Genomic DNA, 18,064 nt, shown 5'->3' with positions numbered 1-18,064 from the left:
GACTAATTTACAGAATGCTTCAAGACATCACAAATGAAATAAGGCAAACTGCAGAAAAAGCCAAGGAACACGCTGATAAAACTGTTGAAGAACTCAAAAAGATTATTCAAGAACATAGTGGAAAAATTAATAAGTTGCAAGAATCCATAGAGAAACAGCACGTAGAAATCCAAAAGATTAACAATAAAATTACAGAATTAGACAACGCAATAGGAAGTCAGAGGAGCAGACTCAAGCAATTAGAATGCAGACTGGGACATCTGGAGGACCAGGGAATCAACACCAACATAGCTGAAAAAAAATCAGATAAAAGAATTTAAAAAAATGAAGAAACCCTAAGAATCATGTGGGACTCTATCAAGAAGGATAACCTGCAGGTGATTGGAGTCCCAGAACAGGGAGGGGGGACAGAAAACACAGAGAAAATAGATGAAGAACTCCTGACAGAAAACTTCCCTGACATCATGAAAGACGAAAGGATATCTATCCAAGATGCTCATCGAACCCCATTTAAGATTGATCCAAAAAGAAAAACACCAAGACATATTATCATCAAACTCGCCAAAACCAAAGATAAACAGAAAATTTTAAAAGCAGCCAGGGAGAAAAGAAAGGTTTCCTTCAAGGGAGAATCAATAAGAATAAGTTCAGACTACTCAGCAGAAACCATGCAGGCAAGAAGGGAATGGGACGACATATACAGAACACTGAAGGAGAAAAACTGCCAGCCAAGGATCATATATCCAGCAAAACTCTCTCTGAAATATGAAGGCGAAATTAAGATATTTACAGACAAACACAAGTTTAGAGAATTTGCAAAAACCAAACCAAAGCTACAAGAAATACTAAAGGATATTGTTTGGTCAGAGAACCAATAATATCAGATATCAGCACAACACAAGGTCACAAAACAGAACGTCCTGATATCAACTCAAATCGGGAAATCACAAAAACAAACAAATTAAGATTAATTAAAAAAAAATACACATAACAGGGAATCATGGAAGTCAATAGGTAAAAGATCACAATAATCAAAAAGAGGGACTAAATACAGGAGGCATTAAACTGCCATATGGAGAGTGATACAAGGCGATATAGAACAATACAAGTTAGGTTTTTACGTAGAAAAATAGGGGTAAATAATAAGGTAACCACAAAAAGGCATAACAACTCTATAACTCAAGATAAAAGCCAAGAAAAACGTAACGACTCAACTAACATAAAGTCAAACACTATGAAAATGAGGATCTCACAATTTACTAAGAAAAATGCCTCAGCACAAAAAAGTATGTGGAAAAATGAAATTGTCAACAACACACATAAAAAGGCATCAAAATGACAGCACTAAAAACTTATTTATCTATAATTACGCTGAATGTAAATGGACTAAATGCACCAATAAAGAGACAGAGAGTCACAGACTGGATAAAGAAACACAATCCATCTATATGCTGCCTACAAGAGACACACCTTAGACTTAGAGACACAAACAAACTAAAACTCAAAGGATGGAAAAAAATATATCAAGGAAACAATAAGCAAAAAAGGAGTAGCAATATTAACTTCTGACAAAATAGACTTTAGACTTAAATCCACCACAAAGGATAAAGAAGGACACTATATAATGATAAAAGAGACAATTGATCAGGAAGACATAACCATATTAAATATTTACGCACCCAATGACAGGGCTGCAAGATACATAAATCAAATTTTAACAGAATTGAAAAGTGAGATAGATACCTCCACAATTATAGTAGGAGACTTCAACACACCACTTTCGGAGAAGGACAGGGCATCCAGTAAGAAGCTCAATAGAGACACGAAAGATCTAATTACAACAATCAACCAACTTGACCTCATTGACTTATACAGAACTCTCCACCCAACTGCTGCAAAGTATACTTTTTTTTCTAGCGCACATGGAACATTCTCTAGAATAGACCACGTATTAGGTCATAAAACAAACCTTTGCAGAGTCCAAAACATCGAAATATTACAAAGCATCTTCTCAGACCACAAGGCAATAAAACTAGAGATCAATAACAGAAAAACTAGGGAAAAGAAATCAAATACTTGGAAAATGAACAATACCCTCCTGAAAAAAGACTGGGTTATAGAAGACATCAAGGAGGGAATAAGGAAATTCTTAGAAAGCAATAAGAATGAAAATACTTCCTATCAAAACCTCTGGGACACAGCAAAAGCAGTGCTCAGAGGCCAATTTATATCAATAAATGCACACATACAAAAAGAAGAAAAAGCCAAAATCAGAGAACTGTCCCTACAACTTGAACAAATAGAAACTGAGCAACAAAAGAATCCATCAGGCACCAGAAGAAAACAAATAATAAAAATTAGAGCTGAACTAAATGAATTAGAGAACAGAAAAACAATTGAAAGAATTAACAAAGCCAAAAGCTGGTTCTTTGAAAAAATTAACAAAATTGATAAACCATTGGGTAGACTGACTAAAGAAATACAGGAAAGGAAACAAATAACCCGAATAAGAAACGAGAAGAACCACATCACAACAGAACCAAATGAAATTAAAGATTATTTAGAAATAATATTATGATTTATTTCAGATTATTATGAAAAATTGTACTCTAACAAATTTGAAAACCTAGAAGAAATGGATGAATTCCTGGAAAAACACTACCTACCTAAACTAACACATTCAGAAGTAGAACAACTAAATAGACCCATAACAAAAAAAGAGATTGAAATGGTAATCAAAAAACTCCCAACGAAAAAAAGCCCTGGCCCAGACGGCTTCACTGCAGAGTTCTACCAAACTTTCAGAGAAGAGTTAACACCACTACTTCTGAAGGTATTCCAAAGCATAGAAAATGACGGAATACTACCCAACTCATTCTATGAAGCCACCATCTCCCTGATACCAAAACCAGGTAAAGACATTACAAAAAAAGAAAATTATAGACCTATATCCCTCATGAACATTGATGCAAAAATCCTCAACAAAATTCTAGCCAATAGAATCCAACAACACATCAAAAAAATAATTCACCCTGATCAAGTGGGATTTATACCAGGTAGGCAAGGCTGGTTTAATATCAGAAAAACCATTAATGTAATCCATCACATAAATAAAACAAAAGACAAAAACCACATGATCTTATCAATTGATGCAGAAAAGGCATTTGACAAAGTCCAACACCCATTTATGATAAAAACTCTTACCAAAATAGGAATTGAAGGAAAATTCCTCAACATAATAAAGGGCATCTATGCAAAGCCAACAGCCAATATCACTCTAAATGGAGAGAACCTGAAAGCATTTCCCTTGAGAACGGGAACCAGACAAGGATGCCCTTTATCACCTCTCTTATTCAACATCGTGCTAGAAGTCCTAGCCAGGGCAATTAGGCTAGACAAAGAAATAAAAGGTATCCGGATTGGCAAGGAAGAAGTAAAGTTATCACTATTTGCAGATGACATGATTATATACACAGAAAACCCTAAGGAATCCTCCAGAAAACTACTGAAACTAATAGAAGAGTTTGGCAGAGTCTCAGGTTATAAAATAAACATACAAAAATCACTTGGATTCCTCTACATCAACAAAAAGAACACCGAAGAGGAAATAACCAAATCAATACCATTCACAGTAGCCCCCAAGAAGATAAGATACTTAGGAATAAATCTTACCAAGGATGTAAAAGACCTGTACAAAGAAAACTACAAAGCTCTACTACAAGAAATTCAAAAGGATATACTTAAGTGGAAAAACATACCTTGCTCATGGATAGGAAGACTTAACATAGTAAAAATGTCTATTCTACCAAAAGCCATTTATACATTTAACGCACTTCCGATCCAAATTCCAATGTCATATTTTAAGGGGATAGAGAAACAAATCACCAATTTCATATGGAAGGGAAAGAAGCCCCAGATAAGCAAAGCAATACTGAAAAAGAAGAAGAAAGTGGGAGGCCTCACTTTACCTGATTTCAGAACCTATTATATAGCCACAGTAGTCAAAACAGCCTGGTACTGGTACAACAACAGGCACATAGACCAATGGAACAGAATTGAGAACCCAGACATAGATCCATCCACGTATGAGCAGCTGATATTTGACAAAGGACCAATGTCAATTAATTGGGGAAAAGAAAGCCTTTTTAACAAATGGTGCTGGCATAACTGGATATTCATTTGCAAAAAAATGAAACAGGACCCATACCTTACACCATGCACAAAAACTAACTCCAGGTGGATCAAAGACCTAAACATAAAGACTAAAACGATAAAGATCATGGAAGAAAAAATAGGGACAACCCTAGGAGCCCTAATACAGGGCATAAACAGAATACAAAACATTACCAAAAATGATGAAGAGAAGCCCGATAACTGGGAGCTCCTAAAAATCAAACACCTATGCTCATCTAAAGACTTCACCAAAAGAGTAAAAAGACCACCTACAGACTGGGAAAGAATTTTCAGCTATGACATCTCCGACCAGCACCTGATCTCTAAAATCTACATGATTCTGTCAAAACTCAACCACAAAAAGACAAACAACCCAATCAAAAAGTGGGCAAAGGATATGAACACACATTTCACTAAAGAAGATACTCAGGCAGCCAACAGATACATGAGAAAATGCTCACAATCATTCGCCATTAGAGAAATGCAAATTAAAACTACGATGAGATTCCATCTCACACCAGCAAGGCTGGCATTAATCCAAAACACACAAAATAATAAATGCTGGAGAGGCTGCGGAGAGATTGGAACTCTTATATACTGCTGGTGGGAATGTAAAATGGTACAACCACTTTGGAAATCTATCTGGCGTTATCTTAAACAGTTAGAAATAGAACTACCATACAACCCAGAAATCCCACTCCTGGGAATATACCCTAGAGATACAAGAGCCTTCATACAAACAGATATATGCACACCCATGTTTATTGCAGCTCTGTTTACAATAGCAAAAAGTTGGAAGCAACCAAGGTGTCCATCAACGGATGAATGGGTAAATAAATTGTGGTCTATTCACACAATGGAATACTACACATCGATAAAGAACAGTGACGAATCTGTGAAACATTTCATAACATGGAGGAACCTGGAAGGCATTATGCTGAGCGAAATTAGTCAGAGACAAAAGGACAAATATTGTATAAGACCACTATTATAAGATCTTGAGTAATAGTAAACCTGAGAAGAACACATACTTTTGTGGTTACGAGGGGGGAGGGAGGGAGGGTGGGAGAGGGTTTTTTATTGATTAATCAGTAGATAAGAAATGCTTTAGGTGAAGGGAAAGACAACACTCAATACATGGAAGGTCAGCTCAATTGGACTGGACCAAAAGCAAAGAAGTTTCCTGGATAAAATGAAGGCTTCAAAGGTCAGCGGAGCAAGGGCGGGGGTCTGGGGAACATGGTTTGCGGGGACTTCTAAGTCAATTGGCAAAATAATTCTATTATGAAATCATTCTGCATCCCACTTTGAAATGTGGCGTCTGGGGTCTTAAATGCTAACAAGCGGCCATCTAAGGTGCACCAATTGGTCTCAACCCACCTGGAGCAAAGGAAAATGAAGAACACCAAGGCCACACGACAACTAAGAGCCCAAGAGACAGAAAGGGCCACATGAACCGGAGACCTACATCATCCTGAGACCAGAAGAACTAGTTGGTGCCCGGCCACAATCGATGACTGCCCTGACAGGGAGCACAACAGAGGACCCCTGAGGGAGCAGGAGATCAGTGGGATGCAGACCCCAAATTCTCATAAAAAGACCAAACTTAATGGTCTGACTGAGACTAGAGGAATCCCGGCGGCCATGGTCCCCAGACCTTCTGTTGGCACAGGACAGGAACCATCCCCGAAGACAACTCATCAGGCATGAAAGGGACTGGTCAGCGGGTGGGAGAGAGATGCTGATGAAGAGTGAGCTAATTATATCAGGTGGACACTTGAGATTGTGTTGGCAACTCTTGTCTGGAGTGGGGATGGGAGGATAGAGAGAGAGAGAAGCTGGCAAAATTGTCACGAAAGGAGAGACTGAAAGGGCTGACTCAATAGGGGGAGAGCAAGTGGGAGTAGGGAGTGAGATGTATGTAAACTTATATGTGACAGACTGATTGGATTTGTAAACGTTCACTTGAAGCTTAATAAAAGTTAATAAAAAAAATGCAGAAGAGAAATCAGATAACTGGGAGCTCCTAAAAATCAAACACCTGTGCTAATCCAAAGATTTCACCAAAAGAGTAAAAAAGACTACCTACAGACTGGGAAAAAGTTTTTAGCTATGACATTTCTGATCAGCACCTGATCTCTAAAATCTCCATGATTCTACTAAAACTCAACTACAAAAAGACAAATCACCCAATTAAAAAATGGGCAAAAGATATTAACAGGCACTTCACTAAAGAAGACATTAAGGCTGGTAACAGATACATGAGGAAATGCTCATGATCATTAGCCATTAGAGAAATGCAAATCAAAACTGCAATGAGATTCCATCTCACTCCAGCAAGGCTGGCATTAATCCAAAAAACACATAATAGTAAACATTGGAGAGGTTGTGGGGAAACTGGAACACTTATACATTGCTGGTGGGAATATAAAATGGTACAAACACTTCGGAAATTGATTTGGCGCTTCCTAAAAAAACTAGAAATAGGACTACCATACGATCCAGCAGTCCCACTCCTTGGAATATATCCTAGAGAGATAAGAGCCTTTACACGAAAAGATATGTGCACACCCGTGTTCATTGCAGCACTGTTTACAATAGCAAGAAGTTGGATGCAACCAAAGTGCCCATCAATGGATGAATGGATAAATAAATTATGGTATATTCACACAATGGAATACTACACATTGCTAAAGAACAATGATGAATCCATGAAACGTTTCATAACATGGAGAAATCTGGAAGATGTTCTGCTGAGTGAAATTAGTCAGTTGCAAAAGGACAAATACTGTATAAGACCTATTATAAGAACTGGAGAAATAGTTTAAACAGAGAAGAAAATACTCTTTGATGGTTACAAGAAGGAGGAGGTAGGGAGGGAGAGGGGTATTCACTAATTAGATAGTACCCCAAAAACCAAACCTGGTGCCATTGAGTCGATTCCCACTCATAGCGACCCTATAGGACAGAGTAGAACTGCTCCATAGAGTTTCCAAGGAGCGCCTGGTGGATTTGAACTGCTGACCCTTTGGTTAGCAGCTGTAGTACTTAACCACTATGCCACCAGGGTTTCCAATTAGATAGTAGATAAGTTTTACTTTAGGTGAAGGGAAAGACAATACATAATACAGGAGAGGTCAACACAGCTGGACTAAACCAAAAGCAAAGACATTTCCTGAATAAAGATGCTTCAAAGGCCAGCGTTGCAGGGGGCGGGAATTTGAGGACCATGGTTTCAGGGGACATGTAAGTCAATTGGCATAATAAAATCTATTAAGAAATCATTCTGCATCCCACTTTGGAGAGTGGCATCTGGGGTCTTAAACAGTAGCAAGCGGCCATCTAAGATGCATCGGTTGGTCTCAACCTTCCTGGAGCAAGGAATAATGAAGAACACCAAAGACACAAGGTAATTATGAGCCTAAGAGACAGTAAGGACCACATAAACCAGATACTACATCAGCCTAAGACCAGAAGAACTAGATGGTGCCCAGCCACAACTGATGACTGCCCTGACAGCGAACACAACAGAGAACCCCTGAGGGAGCAAGAGACCAGTGGGATGCAGACCCCAAAATCTCATAAAAAGACCAGACTTAATGGTCAGACTGGGACTAGAAGGACCCCTGAGGCCATGGTCCCTAGACCTTCTGTTACCCCAAGACAAGAATCATTCCCAAAGCCAACTCTTCAGACAGAAATTGGACTGGAATATGGCATGGAAAATGAAGAACAAGCTTCTTGGATCAAGTAGACACATTAGACTATGTTAGCATCTCCTGTCTGTAGGGAGATGAGAGGGCAGAGAGGGCCAGAAGCCACCCGAATGGACACGAGGAGAGAGAGTGGAGGGAAGAACTAACTGTGCTATCTCATTAGAGGGAGAGCAATTAGGAATGTATATAGCAAGGTGTACGTAAATTTTTGTGTGAGAGACTGAGCTGATTTGTGAACTTTCACTTAAAGCATAATAAAAATTAATTAAAAAAAAAAGAATGGACTGCCATAAAACCTATTGTATCAAAAAATTGCATTAAATACAATGGTTTCGTAATAATGAACACGTACTATTTTGTAGCACTCATGAAAACATTGCTTGGTTTGGAAGTGTTTTATATTCATAGAAAGGTGAAATAATATACTAAGGCAAACATTTGATTAACTGGCACTAAATAAGAACCGTTTATGTACCTGTTCCAAGTTACACCTACAAACTCGATTTAAAGACAGATTTAGGAACAGATCTTCTTCATAACCCAGGGACTGCATGTATAGCCTCTTTGGAATTTGAAATTTTCTTTGTGGCCTAATACATAATCAGTTTTGTAAAAACCTCATAGGCATTTGAAAGAATATGTGATCTCTGTTTTAAATTCAAATATCTTATTAAATTAATGGTTATTTAATGATGTTCAATTCAATAGCTTTACTTTAGGGTTTCCTTATAATTTTCTGAGATACATTTTTCCATTTTTAGTATCTTCTAATAGAGTTTGCCTTATGTTCTTAACAATTTTTGCTTCGTTTATTTTTATACTATATAAATTGGATTATTTAAAAGTTTATGACTTGTTTTTAATGGATTAACATTTTTATTATTATAAAATGTCTGCCTGTATGACATGGTTGAAGAATTTTACCTAGAAATCTATTTTGATAGCAATTAGTTTTGCCACTTCTGCTTTTTCTTTTTGTTTGTATTACCTATCCTTATCTTTGCCCATCCTTTTATTTTCAACTTTTCAGTGTTATTTTAATCTTCCATGCAAAGCATATATCCAGGTTTTACTTTTTAACCCAGTAGAGGAAGATAACCCATTCATATTTATTTTAACAGTTCTGTTAGATTTATTTCTGCCATCCTACTTTGTTTTCTTTTGTGTTGTTACCCATTCTTTTATTTTCGTTTTAATGATTTGAAAATTCTGCAACTATTTCTATACTACTTTACATTTTTATTCAGCATATGTCTTTTCAAGTATTAAACCGAATATAAATGCATATAAATTAAGACAAGACCTTTAACATACTTGTATTATCCAAATGTTTTATGGTAATAATCATAACCTTATTTCCAGATTAATTTTTCTATAATACTACCTTGTCAGTTTTCAAGAAAACAGATTTTACTGGCCTTCTTGCTCATTATATCTCACATGTTTATTTCTTGAACTGTCCATTTTTCATTTGACTAGATTACTTCCTCTGTTATTGTTAGGTGCCATCGAGTCGATTCTGACTCATAGCAACCCCATGTCAGAGTAGAACTGCCCCATACAGTTTTCTAGGCTATAATCTTTACAGGGGCCGCTCACCAGGTCTTTCTCCTGAAGAGCTGCTTGGTAGGTTTGAACTGCCAGCTTTTAGGTTAGCAGCCAAGTGCTTAACCATTGGGCCACCAGAGAGCCTTTACTTCCTCTAGTTCTTCTTTTTTTTTTTTAACATAAGTACGTGGATGGTAGACTTTGGAAACACGCAAGGTCATATCCTGAGTGTTTTTTGCCCACTAAATGAATGAGAGCTTGGCTAGGTGTACAATTCTAGGGTCATAATCCTTTTACCTCAGAACTCTTACCATTGATCTAGTACTGTCTCCTGTGAGTGTTTTACTTACAGTCTTCCTAGTACCGTATCTCAAAGTTTGAAGTGTACAGGTGCGACCAATCTCTGTTTCTCAGATAGTAATGTAGGGGATTTTCTCTGCTATATTAACTGATTCCCTTCAGGGAGAGGAGGAGGTCTGGCATTCTTTTAAAGGAATTTATCAACTGGCTCCACAAGTCCACATTTTTAAAGATTATCCTGATTTTTCTGAATCTGTTACTATTTGCCAGCAATTATAGATTGTTGGTTCTGAGGGGAAACAATTATAAACTCCATTTTTATGATCGCTAATTAATGACGTGATAAAATAGAGGAGAATACAGTAATTGGTGGTGACGTCATCATGATCCCCTCCCCACCCTCACGCATCTAACACCCATGTGACTATTTCTTTTACAGGAGTGGCAGGTTTTGCAGCCATCGTTGCGTATGGATTATACAAATTGAAGAGCAGGGGAAATACTAAAATGTCTGTCCACCTGATCCACATGCGAGTGGCAGCCCAAGGCTTTGTTGTGGGAGCAATGACTGTTGGTAGGTTCCTAGAGGAGATTTAAAATTTTTGGTTACCTGTTCATGCATTTCTATATAAACAAAACAAAGTCAATATTTTTATCTGACCCTGTAGCAGTTTGCAGATACCACTTAAATGCATTTTAATATAAAACTTGAACTAATAAAAATCATTCAATTAGTGATGTAGTTTTATTGCCTATGGTACAGTGTATACTAGGATTTTAGAGGAAGAAAGAAAAAACAATCCTGCTTAGCTCTGAGTTTACAATGTCACTGAAGAGTCTATTTGCAAATAGGGCTGGTAGTGGAATCCAGTATCTGGGATAAATATGTGATTGCTATGTTCTTGAGTTTCTGAAAGTAGAAGAGATGTTTAAAGTATAGGTATTGCATGCAGTTATTGGCTTTGTCATTCGTTGACTTCGTCTGGTACTGTGAAGCAAGAGTAACTCCTTTTAACATTGCCAGATAAATACTGATTGTGTTTTAAACCAAATGTTTTTAACAGTGTGAGCTAGTCATATTAGCCCTAAGCTACTTGGGAAACTATAAAGTTTTAGAAACTTAAATTGTTTAAGAAGGCAAGAGTGAGTGACCTTGGTCTTACTCCCCTTATAAATACTCCGTCCTAGCACGGGTGCTACTTTTAGCTATTTTATGAACTGTTTCTATTTTCTTAATATTGAAAACATTATTTGAGTATTTAACTATCATTCTTTTTCTTTAGGTATGGGCTATTCCTTGTATAAGGAATACTGGGCAAAACCTAAGCCTTAGAAGAAGAGATGCTATCTTCGTCTTGTTAGCTTTGCTTGATTAGACGCCTCATTTCGAAGTTACGTGTTTATGTTGAAAATAAATCATTTAAGTGCGTTCAGACAAGGATGCAGTATTTTGAATATAGGCTTTCTTTATTGCAGGCTTGACTAGCCTAGTGACCAAATTGCTAGTGCCTAGGTCACTAACTAGGTCATCAGGGGAGTCAAGTTAGCAAAAAGAAACCTGCCACCCAAATTCACTTGACAGTGATAAAATGCCCACATTCTTAAACTTTTAGGATGAAATTCTAAAAAAGACAGCCGGCCAGTACCGAAGTACTTCCAGTTGCTTTGGATGTCATGTGAGAGTGCTATGTACGCCTTTTTCTGCCTGCCGTGTAGACTCGTTGAGTACCTCAGTTTCTAGGGCTGGTTGACTCTTGACGAACCCTTTCAGCAAAGTAGATGAAGTAGAACATATTGTCCCCTACAACTGAAAATGTTTACGTGTTTAAATTAAATCTAAAGAGCTAGTAACAGCTGCTTAGTAGTAGTATTTATTTTAGAATCATACACATGAGAATAACTTAATTATGGATTCCAGTTTAACTCTTTTGTAATCACAGAATTATATTTTTGCCGCTGTCATGTTAGAATAATTTTTAAATGTCATCTTGAAATAGAAATGTGTATTTTAATTGCTAATCCAAAAGTAAATGAAGAGCACTTTTTAAATGTATGCAGTCTTTTTGTTTTCTCTGTAAGAATCATAAATGTTAAACACAGAACCTATATTGGAGGTGATTAATGATTTCATGAGCTAGCTGGTTTGGTCAAACATCATAACTTAGAGATACTACAGAATGCACTTGTGAAATTCACCTGTCTAAACCCAAGCTTACATTCCATGGTACTAACGCGGTATATATATTGTCATTAAAGTAAATGAACATATCAGATGTCTTCTGTTTTAGTTTGACCAAAAGGAAAAATAAATCATTCCCCAAACTAGCACAAATATTAAGTTCCAAGAAAAGTGATGTAATGTTTTGTACCTTTGCGAGGAACCAGCTAAAGAGTATCTGCCAAATAGCAATAATGGCTAACATTTATTGAGTACCTTCTGCCACAGGCTGCTCTAAGCACTTTTCATGTCTAACGTCACTGAAGCTTCCTAACCACCCTAAGAGGTAGAAACTGTGGTTGGTCCAGTATTCCCAGTGCTTAATACAGTAATAATGGGAAGAGCAACCATTTACTGAGTTTACTAATGGAGCTCTGGTGGCACAGTGGTTAAGAGCTTTGCTGCTAACCAGAAGGTTGGCAGTTTGAATCCACCAGCTGCTCCTTGGAAACCCTATGGGGCAGTTCTGCTCTGTCCTACTGGGTTGTCCCACAGGTTGAGTCAGAATTGACTCAATGGGACAGAACAATGTGTCGAGTGTGATGCTAAGCCCTTTACATTCACCATTGCATTTAATCTTCCCAATTACCTTAGCCTGCTAATATTGTCCTCATTTTACAGATGAAGAAACCGTGGCTACTAAGCTAGTGATGGCAGTCATGAATCCAACTGATTCCAATAAATAAATAGCTTTACATCCACGTGAGCCACATCTAAGAATTTCCAAAATCTGACATAGCCTACACATCAAACCTAATTTACCACTGAAAAAAAAAAAGTTGGATGTTTTTGGACCATTGGTGTGTCATTGCTTCCATGTCTTTCCCACTATTCTGCTTGAAGGCATGATGGTCTTTTTCATCCCAAGTACCTGGCATTAGTGCCTGACTCAGAGATATTCAGTAAATGTTTGCTGAATTAATTAAAATAAGGAGGTTTTGTTTTTTACTTTCTGCATCCTGCTGTCCCTAGAAAAAAACAAAGGTACCTATTTCTACTTAATAAGCAACAGTGACATCTGGTGGCGAGAGTTGGAATTTGACTCCACGCTTAGGAACCTAACTACGCGGAACTTCTGCACCATAAAGTCAAGAGGCTTGGTTATCAAGGCTGTGCCTCTTGCCTCATGGATGAGGCACTGTCACTTAAAGACTTGAAATTCAGGCTCTTTCACCGTGTAAATCCACAGCCCATCACATATTTACTAGACCAAAACCAAGCTGAATGGATTTAAAAATCTTTGTGTATCAAATGGTGGAACTACCAACTCACATATTTGATGCTGTTTTGAAAGCTCGTCAAACATAATGGGGAAACGGGACAGCCGTCTTGATTGGGCTGCCTTATGCCCACTTTATTAGCAACTGATTAATCTGTTATAAGTTCATGAGAGAACTAACTCTGCTCAGCCATCCTAGGTTTACTCTCAGTCAAATCTCTCGTTAGTCACCGAAATGCGGCAGAAGGAAGAAAGAATTTGCTTTTAGCAAGGCAAAAGTGAGATTTCCTCCTAAATTCGGTACTGATAAATGGCTCAAGAGTGGAGGCCTGTGTCCACTTGGTCCTCTCAGAGAGGGCCAGGAATGGATCCTCTCTAGTATTCTGGGCTTCTCCTAACACTGGTGTTCGGTCCTTTTCCTGTTCCCAGGGTAGTTTGGAAGTGTCCCAGAGCAATTAAAATTTAACAATGTGAGGGGGAAATGCCGTTATACATTTCAGCTAGAGTACTACTAACACCTGAAACTCAGCTTGTCTACAACCAAATTTATGATCGTCCCCACTGGTACCCCTTCCAAACTCTATTTCTGTCAGCGATCCCCCTACCCCAACCCCAGCTCCCACTGTCATTCCCTGGGCTCAGACTCTTAGAGGTGTCTTTCCTTCCTCCTGTTCTTTTATTATCACTATTAAACCAGTCAGCAAGTCCTATTGGGTTTTCAAAAGTAGAGTCTCCTCAGATTTGTCCTTTTCCTCTCCCTACTCAGAGCCCTGATGGCAATGGTTAAAAACTTGGCTGCTAACCAAAAGGTTGGCAGTTCAAATCCACCAGCCGCTCCTTGGAAACCCTGTGGGGCAGTTCTACTCTGTCGTATAGCCTCGCTATGAGTCAGAATCGACTCGAAAGCGATGGGTTTTTGGTTCGCCTCCTGTCCTAACTGGGTGCCATTGATGCTAAGGCCCTGTGCTCTCCACTGCCCCCCATACCTTTGCTCATGCTGTGCTCTTCCTGAAGTGTTACCCTCCCCCACTCCCAGTCAAGTCAAATGTGGACCTTAAAGACCCAACCCCAGTTCGACTTTTGGTAACGCTTCTAGGCTACAATGAACGTTCCCCTTTTTTCAACTCTTAACAGTATTTGAGGAAACCCTGGTGGTGTAGTGGTTAAGTGCTATAGCTGCTAACCAAAAGGCCAGCAGTTTGAATCCACCAGGCTTTCCTTGGAAACCCTATGGGGCGGTTCTACCCTGTCCTATAGGTTCGCTATGAGTCAGAATCGACTCGATGGTAATGGATTTGTTTGGGTTTTTTTTGGTAGTATTTGAGTCTAAAACACAGTGCATGCTCCGCTGTGATAACATTTTACTTTTGTACAGTGCTTTGCTGCATATAAAATGCTCTAGTGCTTTTTCTCATTAGTTCCTCACAAAAACTCTGAAGTCTGTATTTTCCTGACTTTCATCAGTGAGGAAGGCTGTGATTTACTACTCATGGTCATACAACTAAAAAAGCAGCAGAGCGGAGACACAAACCCAGAACGTGAGGCTCTTGGTCACGTGGAGAGGGTGCATGACGGAAGAGAAGCCAGGTACACAAAGCAATGCTTGTTCTTCCCTTTCCTTCATTTCCACCTTCCACCACACACATACACACACTTGCCCCTCACCAAGGTCCCAAGTCTCATACTTTTTTCCAGTACAGCAGAGCTGCATTGTCCCCAGATTTTTTTTCATATATGAAAATCCCCAGTCAGTATTTGCTTTGTTGTTGTTGTTTTTAATTGTGCTTTAAGTGAAAGTTTACGGAAAAATTAGTTTCTCATTCAAGATGTACACACAAATTGTTTCACGACCTTGGCTGCAATCCCCACAATACCTAAGCACTCTCCCTTTCCATCCTGGGTTCCCCATTACCATTCTTTCAGTTTTGCTGTCCTTTCCTGTTTTCTCCACTTTGCTTTTGGGCAAGTGTTTCCCATTTGGTCTCATATGCTTGATTGATCTAAGAAGCACGTTCCTCACATGTGTTATTGTTTGTTTTATAGGCCTGTCTAATCTTTTTTTTTTTTTTTTTAATCTTTGGCTGAAAGGTGGACTTCAGTAGTGGCTTCAGTTCTGAATTAGAAGGGTGTCCAGGGTCCATTGTCTCTGGGGCTCCTCCAGTCCTGTCAGGCCACTAATTGCTTTGTTTATAGAAGAATGAAGCTAAATAGATTCCCACATTCAAATGGTCTTCCTGTCGGGGTGGTAAATACCATTAAGTGCGCAAGGCTTTGGGGACCAAGTCATGGAGGAGAAACCAATATTCCCTGGGAGCAAATGACTTTCATCCAGTGTTATAGGAGACCAAGATTGGGCCAAGAATGAAGTTGAGATAATTTGAGGGGAAATATAAATTACGTTACCAACATAATTTTGCTGAGGGCTTACGCTGAGGGCTTGGTAGAGAGCCAAGGTAGACCTCATCCATCGGAAAAGCTCCTTGGAACTGCAGAGTGATGAAATTTGGCAGAACATTGAGTTTTCTAACAAAGTCAGCATATGATGAATGAGATCACCACGTATACAAACACATCTTAGACAAAATAGCTCCATGGACAAAATAAGACTTGACTAACCAAACTGGTCAAGCTAAAACACGAAGTGGGGCAGGGGAGGAGGGAGTCTAGGAGGCTAGTAGCCAAAAGCCCAAAACTGCAGGGAGTCGAAGAAGCAGAACTGTGTATCCAGCACCTTCCAGCTAGAGCCTTGAACCTGGAGAAAATGAACAATCTGTATCTATGTGTGGGCTCCTGATTGTGAAACGGGATATTTAATAAGGCTTAACCCTGGGTCAAAAATATCTCAAGACAGTTTGCCTCTGTCTGCTCTGAATCCATGCCTGCGATATCTTTCCAGTGATTCTTCTGGCTTCCTGGGTGCCTGATTCTGGGAAGGCAGAAGCTCTGGATATGGGGCACAATCCACTAATATAAACTGGTGGCTTGGCATTCAGGTTTGCATGTCAATCACTTAGTATGACTGGGTTAAGTCCAGCCCCAAGAGACTCTCATGGTTATAATGACCAAATTGGATTTTGGACCTGCAAAGCTGAGGCCCAGATTGGAGGGCTCTGAGACGGGGAGCACCAGATGGAACCTTGGTTTGAAACTGCAACAAAGCTCGTTTCCATTCAGAGGGAAACCAGCCAAACCTGCAATAATATATGACGACCGAAGAGCGATTTACCAGTTTATAAGCACTTTCATGGCCTATTTGATTATCATCGTCATAATGATGCGATCCCTATTTTCAAGAAGAAAGTTGAGATTTGTGACTTGATTAGTGTTACAGAGTAAAAAGGTATTCTCACCTTGGCCTGAGTTTGTTCAACTCAAGTTTGCCTCTTGTACTAAGAGTAGGGTCATCAACTGCTTATATTATGTTTACTTATTTGTGGGAGAATATAATTTTAGTGAGGGGAGACCTGTTTGATGACTCCATTGTCATCTTTAAGACGATAAATAAGCATGGCTAGAGGTCCCACTTTAAGCTGGTGCTATGCGGAGCTGTGAGAAAAACCTAAATTAGAGATTAGAAACAGCAGTTACCAGTCAGTTGCTATAGGGTTGACTCCAACTCGTGGTGACCCCATGTGTGTCAGAGTAGACCTATAGGGTTTTCAATGGCTAATTTTTCGGTTAGAGCACCAGGCCTTTCTTCCAAGGTGCTTCTGGGTGGACTCAAACCGCCAACCTTTAGATTAGCAGCCACACTTGTTAACCATTTGTACCTTTTTGTAAGCTGCTGTCGAGTCAGCCCCCAACTCATGGCAACCCCATATGTGACAGGGTAGAACTGATTAGGGTTTTCTTGGCTGTAATCTTCTGTGGAGCCACTGTGGAACCGCTAACCTTTAAGTTAGCAGGTGATTGCAAACCACTCACACCACGCAAGCTCTTGTATTAGACCCGCACAAATATGCTCAAGTGATTATTGACAAAGGTACAAAAAAAATTCAATGGAAAAAGGATGGCTTTTTCAACAAACAATGCCAGGGCAATTATATATCCACTGGCCAAAAAATGAACCTCAACTTCTTTTGTATAAGAGTCTCATATCTTAAACAAAAATTAACATCAAAATTAGTCATGGGCTTAAATGTAAAGCATAAAAGTATAATATTTTTAGGAAAAAATAGGAGAAAATCTTTGGGATCTAGGGCTAGGCAGAGAGTTCTTAGACTTGACCCCAAAAAGCACAAACCATAAAAAAAAAATTGATGAATTGGCCCTCATCAAAATAAAAAACTTTTGTTCTGTGAAAACCCACGTGAAGAGATGAAAAGAAGCTACAGACTGGGAGAAAATATCTGCGAACCACACATCCAACAAAGGACTAGTGTCTAAAGTATACAAAGAATTCTCAAAACTCAACAGTGAGAAAATGAGAAAAGACATAAATAGACGTTTCACTGAAGAGAATATACAGGTGTCAAACAAGCACATGAAAAAATAAGTTCATTATTATCATTATCCATAATGCACATTAAAACCACAATGAGATATCACTACACACTTATCAGAATGGCTAAAATAAAAAATGTTGTTAACACCATTTAGGTTATAGAGGAACTAGTCCGCTATAGAGGTTGTAGAGGAACTAGTCCGCTCATAGTGGCTAGTGAGAATGTAAAATGGTACACCCACTCCAGAAAACAGTTTGATAGTTTCTTCTAAAACCAAAGATGCAATTGCCATTATGACCCAGCAATTGCACTCTTGGCCATTTATCCCAGAGAACTTGTTCACACAAAAACCTGTACATGAGTATTCTTAGCAGCTTTATTCGTAACAGCTCAAAACTAGAAACAGCCCTAGATGTCCTTCTTTATATAACATTTTTGAAATGAC

At 38.7% G+C, this 18,064-nt stretch overlaps 1 protein-coding gene across 3 annotated transcripts in view; it reads left to right on the top strand.

Annotated features, from left to right (window-relative positions):
* The window catches only part of HIGD1A (HIG1 hypoxia inducible domain family member 1A), a 32,274-nt gene extending 17,811 nt beyond the window's left edge, over nt 1–14,463 (top strand). For all 3 annotated transcript variants that reach the window (XM_049863470.1, XM_049863471.1, XM_049863469.1), the window contains exons 3-4: nt 10,177–10,311; nt 11,021–14,463. In XM_049863470.1, the coding sequence (XP_049719427.1) occupies nt 10,177–10,311; nt 11,021–11,070 (185 nt within the window). In that variant the 3' untranslated portion in view covers nt 11,071–14,463. The remainder of the gene's footprint in view (nt 1–10,176; nt 10,312–11,020) is intronic.
* The last annotated feature ends 3,601 nt before the right edge of the window (nt 14,464–18,064 follow it).

Source organism: Elephas maximus, chromosome 20 (assembly GCF_024166365.1).
Source record: "Elephas maximus indicus isolate mEleMax1 chromosome 20, mEleMax1 primary haplotype, whole genome shotgun sequence".
NCBI classification, from domain to species: Eukaryota; Metazoa; Chordata; class Mammalia; order Proboscidea; family Elephantidae; genus Elephas; species Elephas maximus.
The sequence above is the reverse complement of the archived record's forward strand: the minus strand, read 5'-3'. Positions and strand labels throughout refer to the sequence as shown.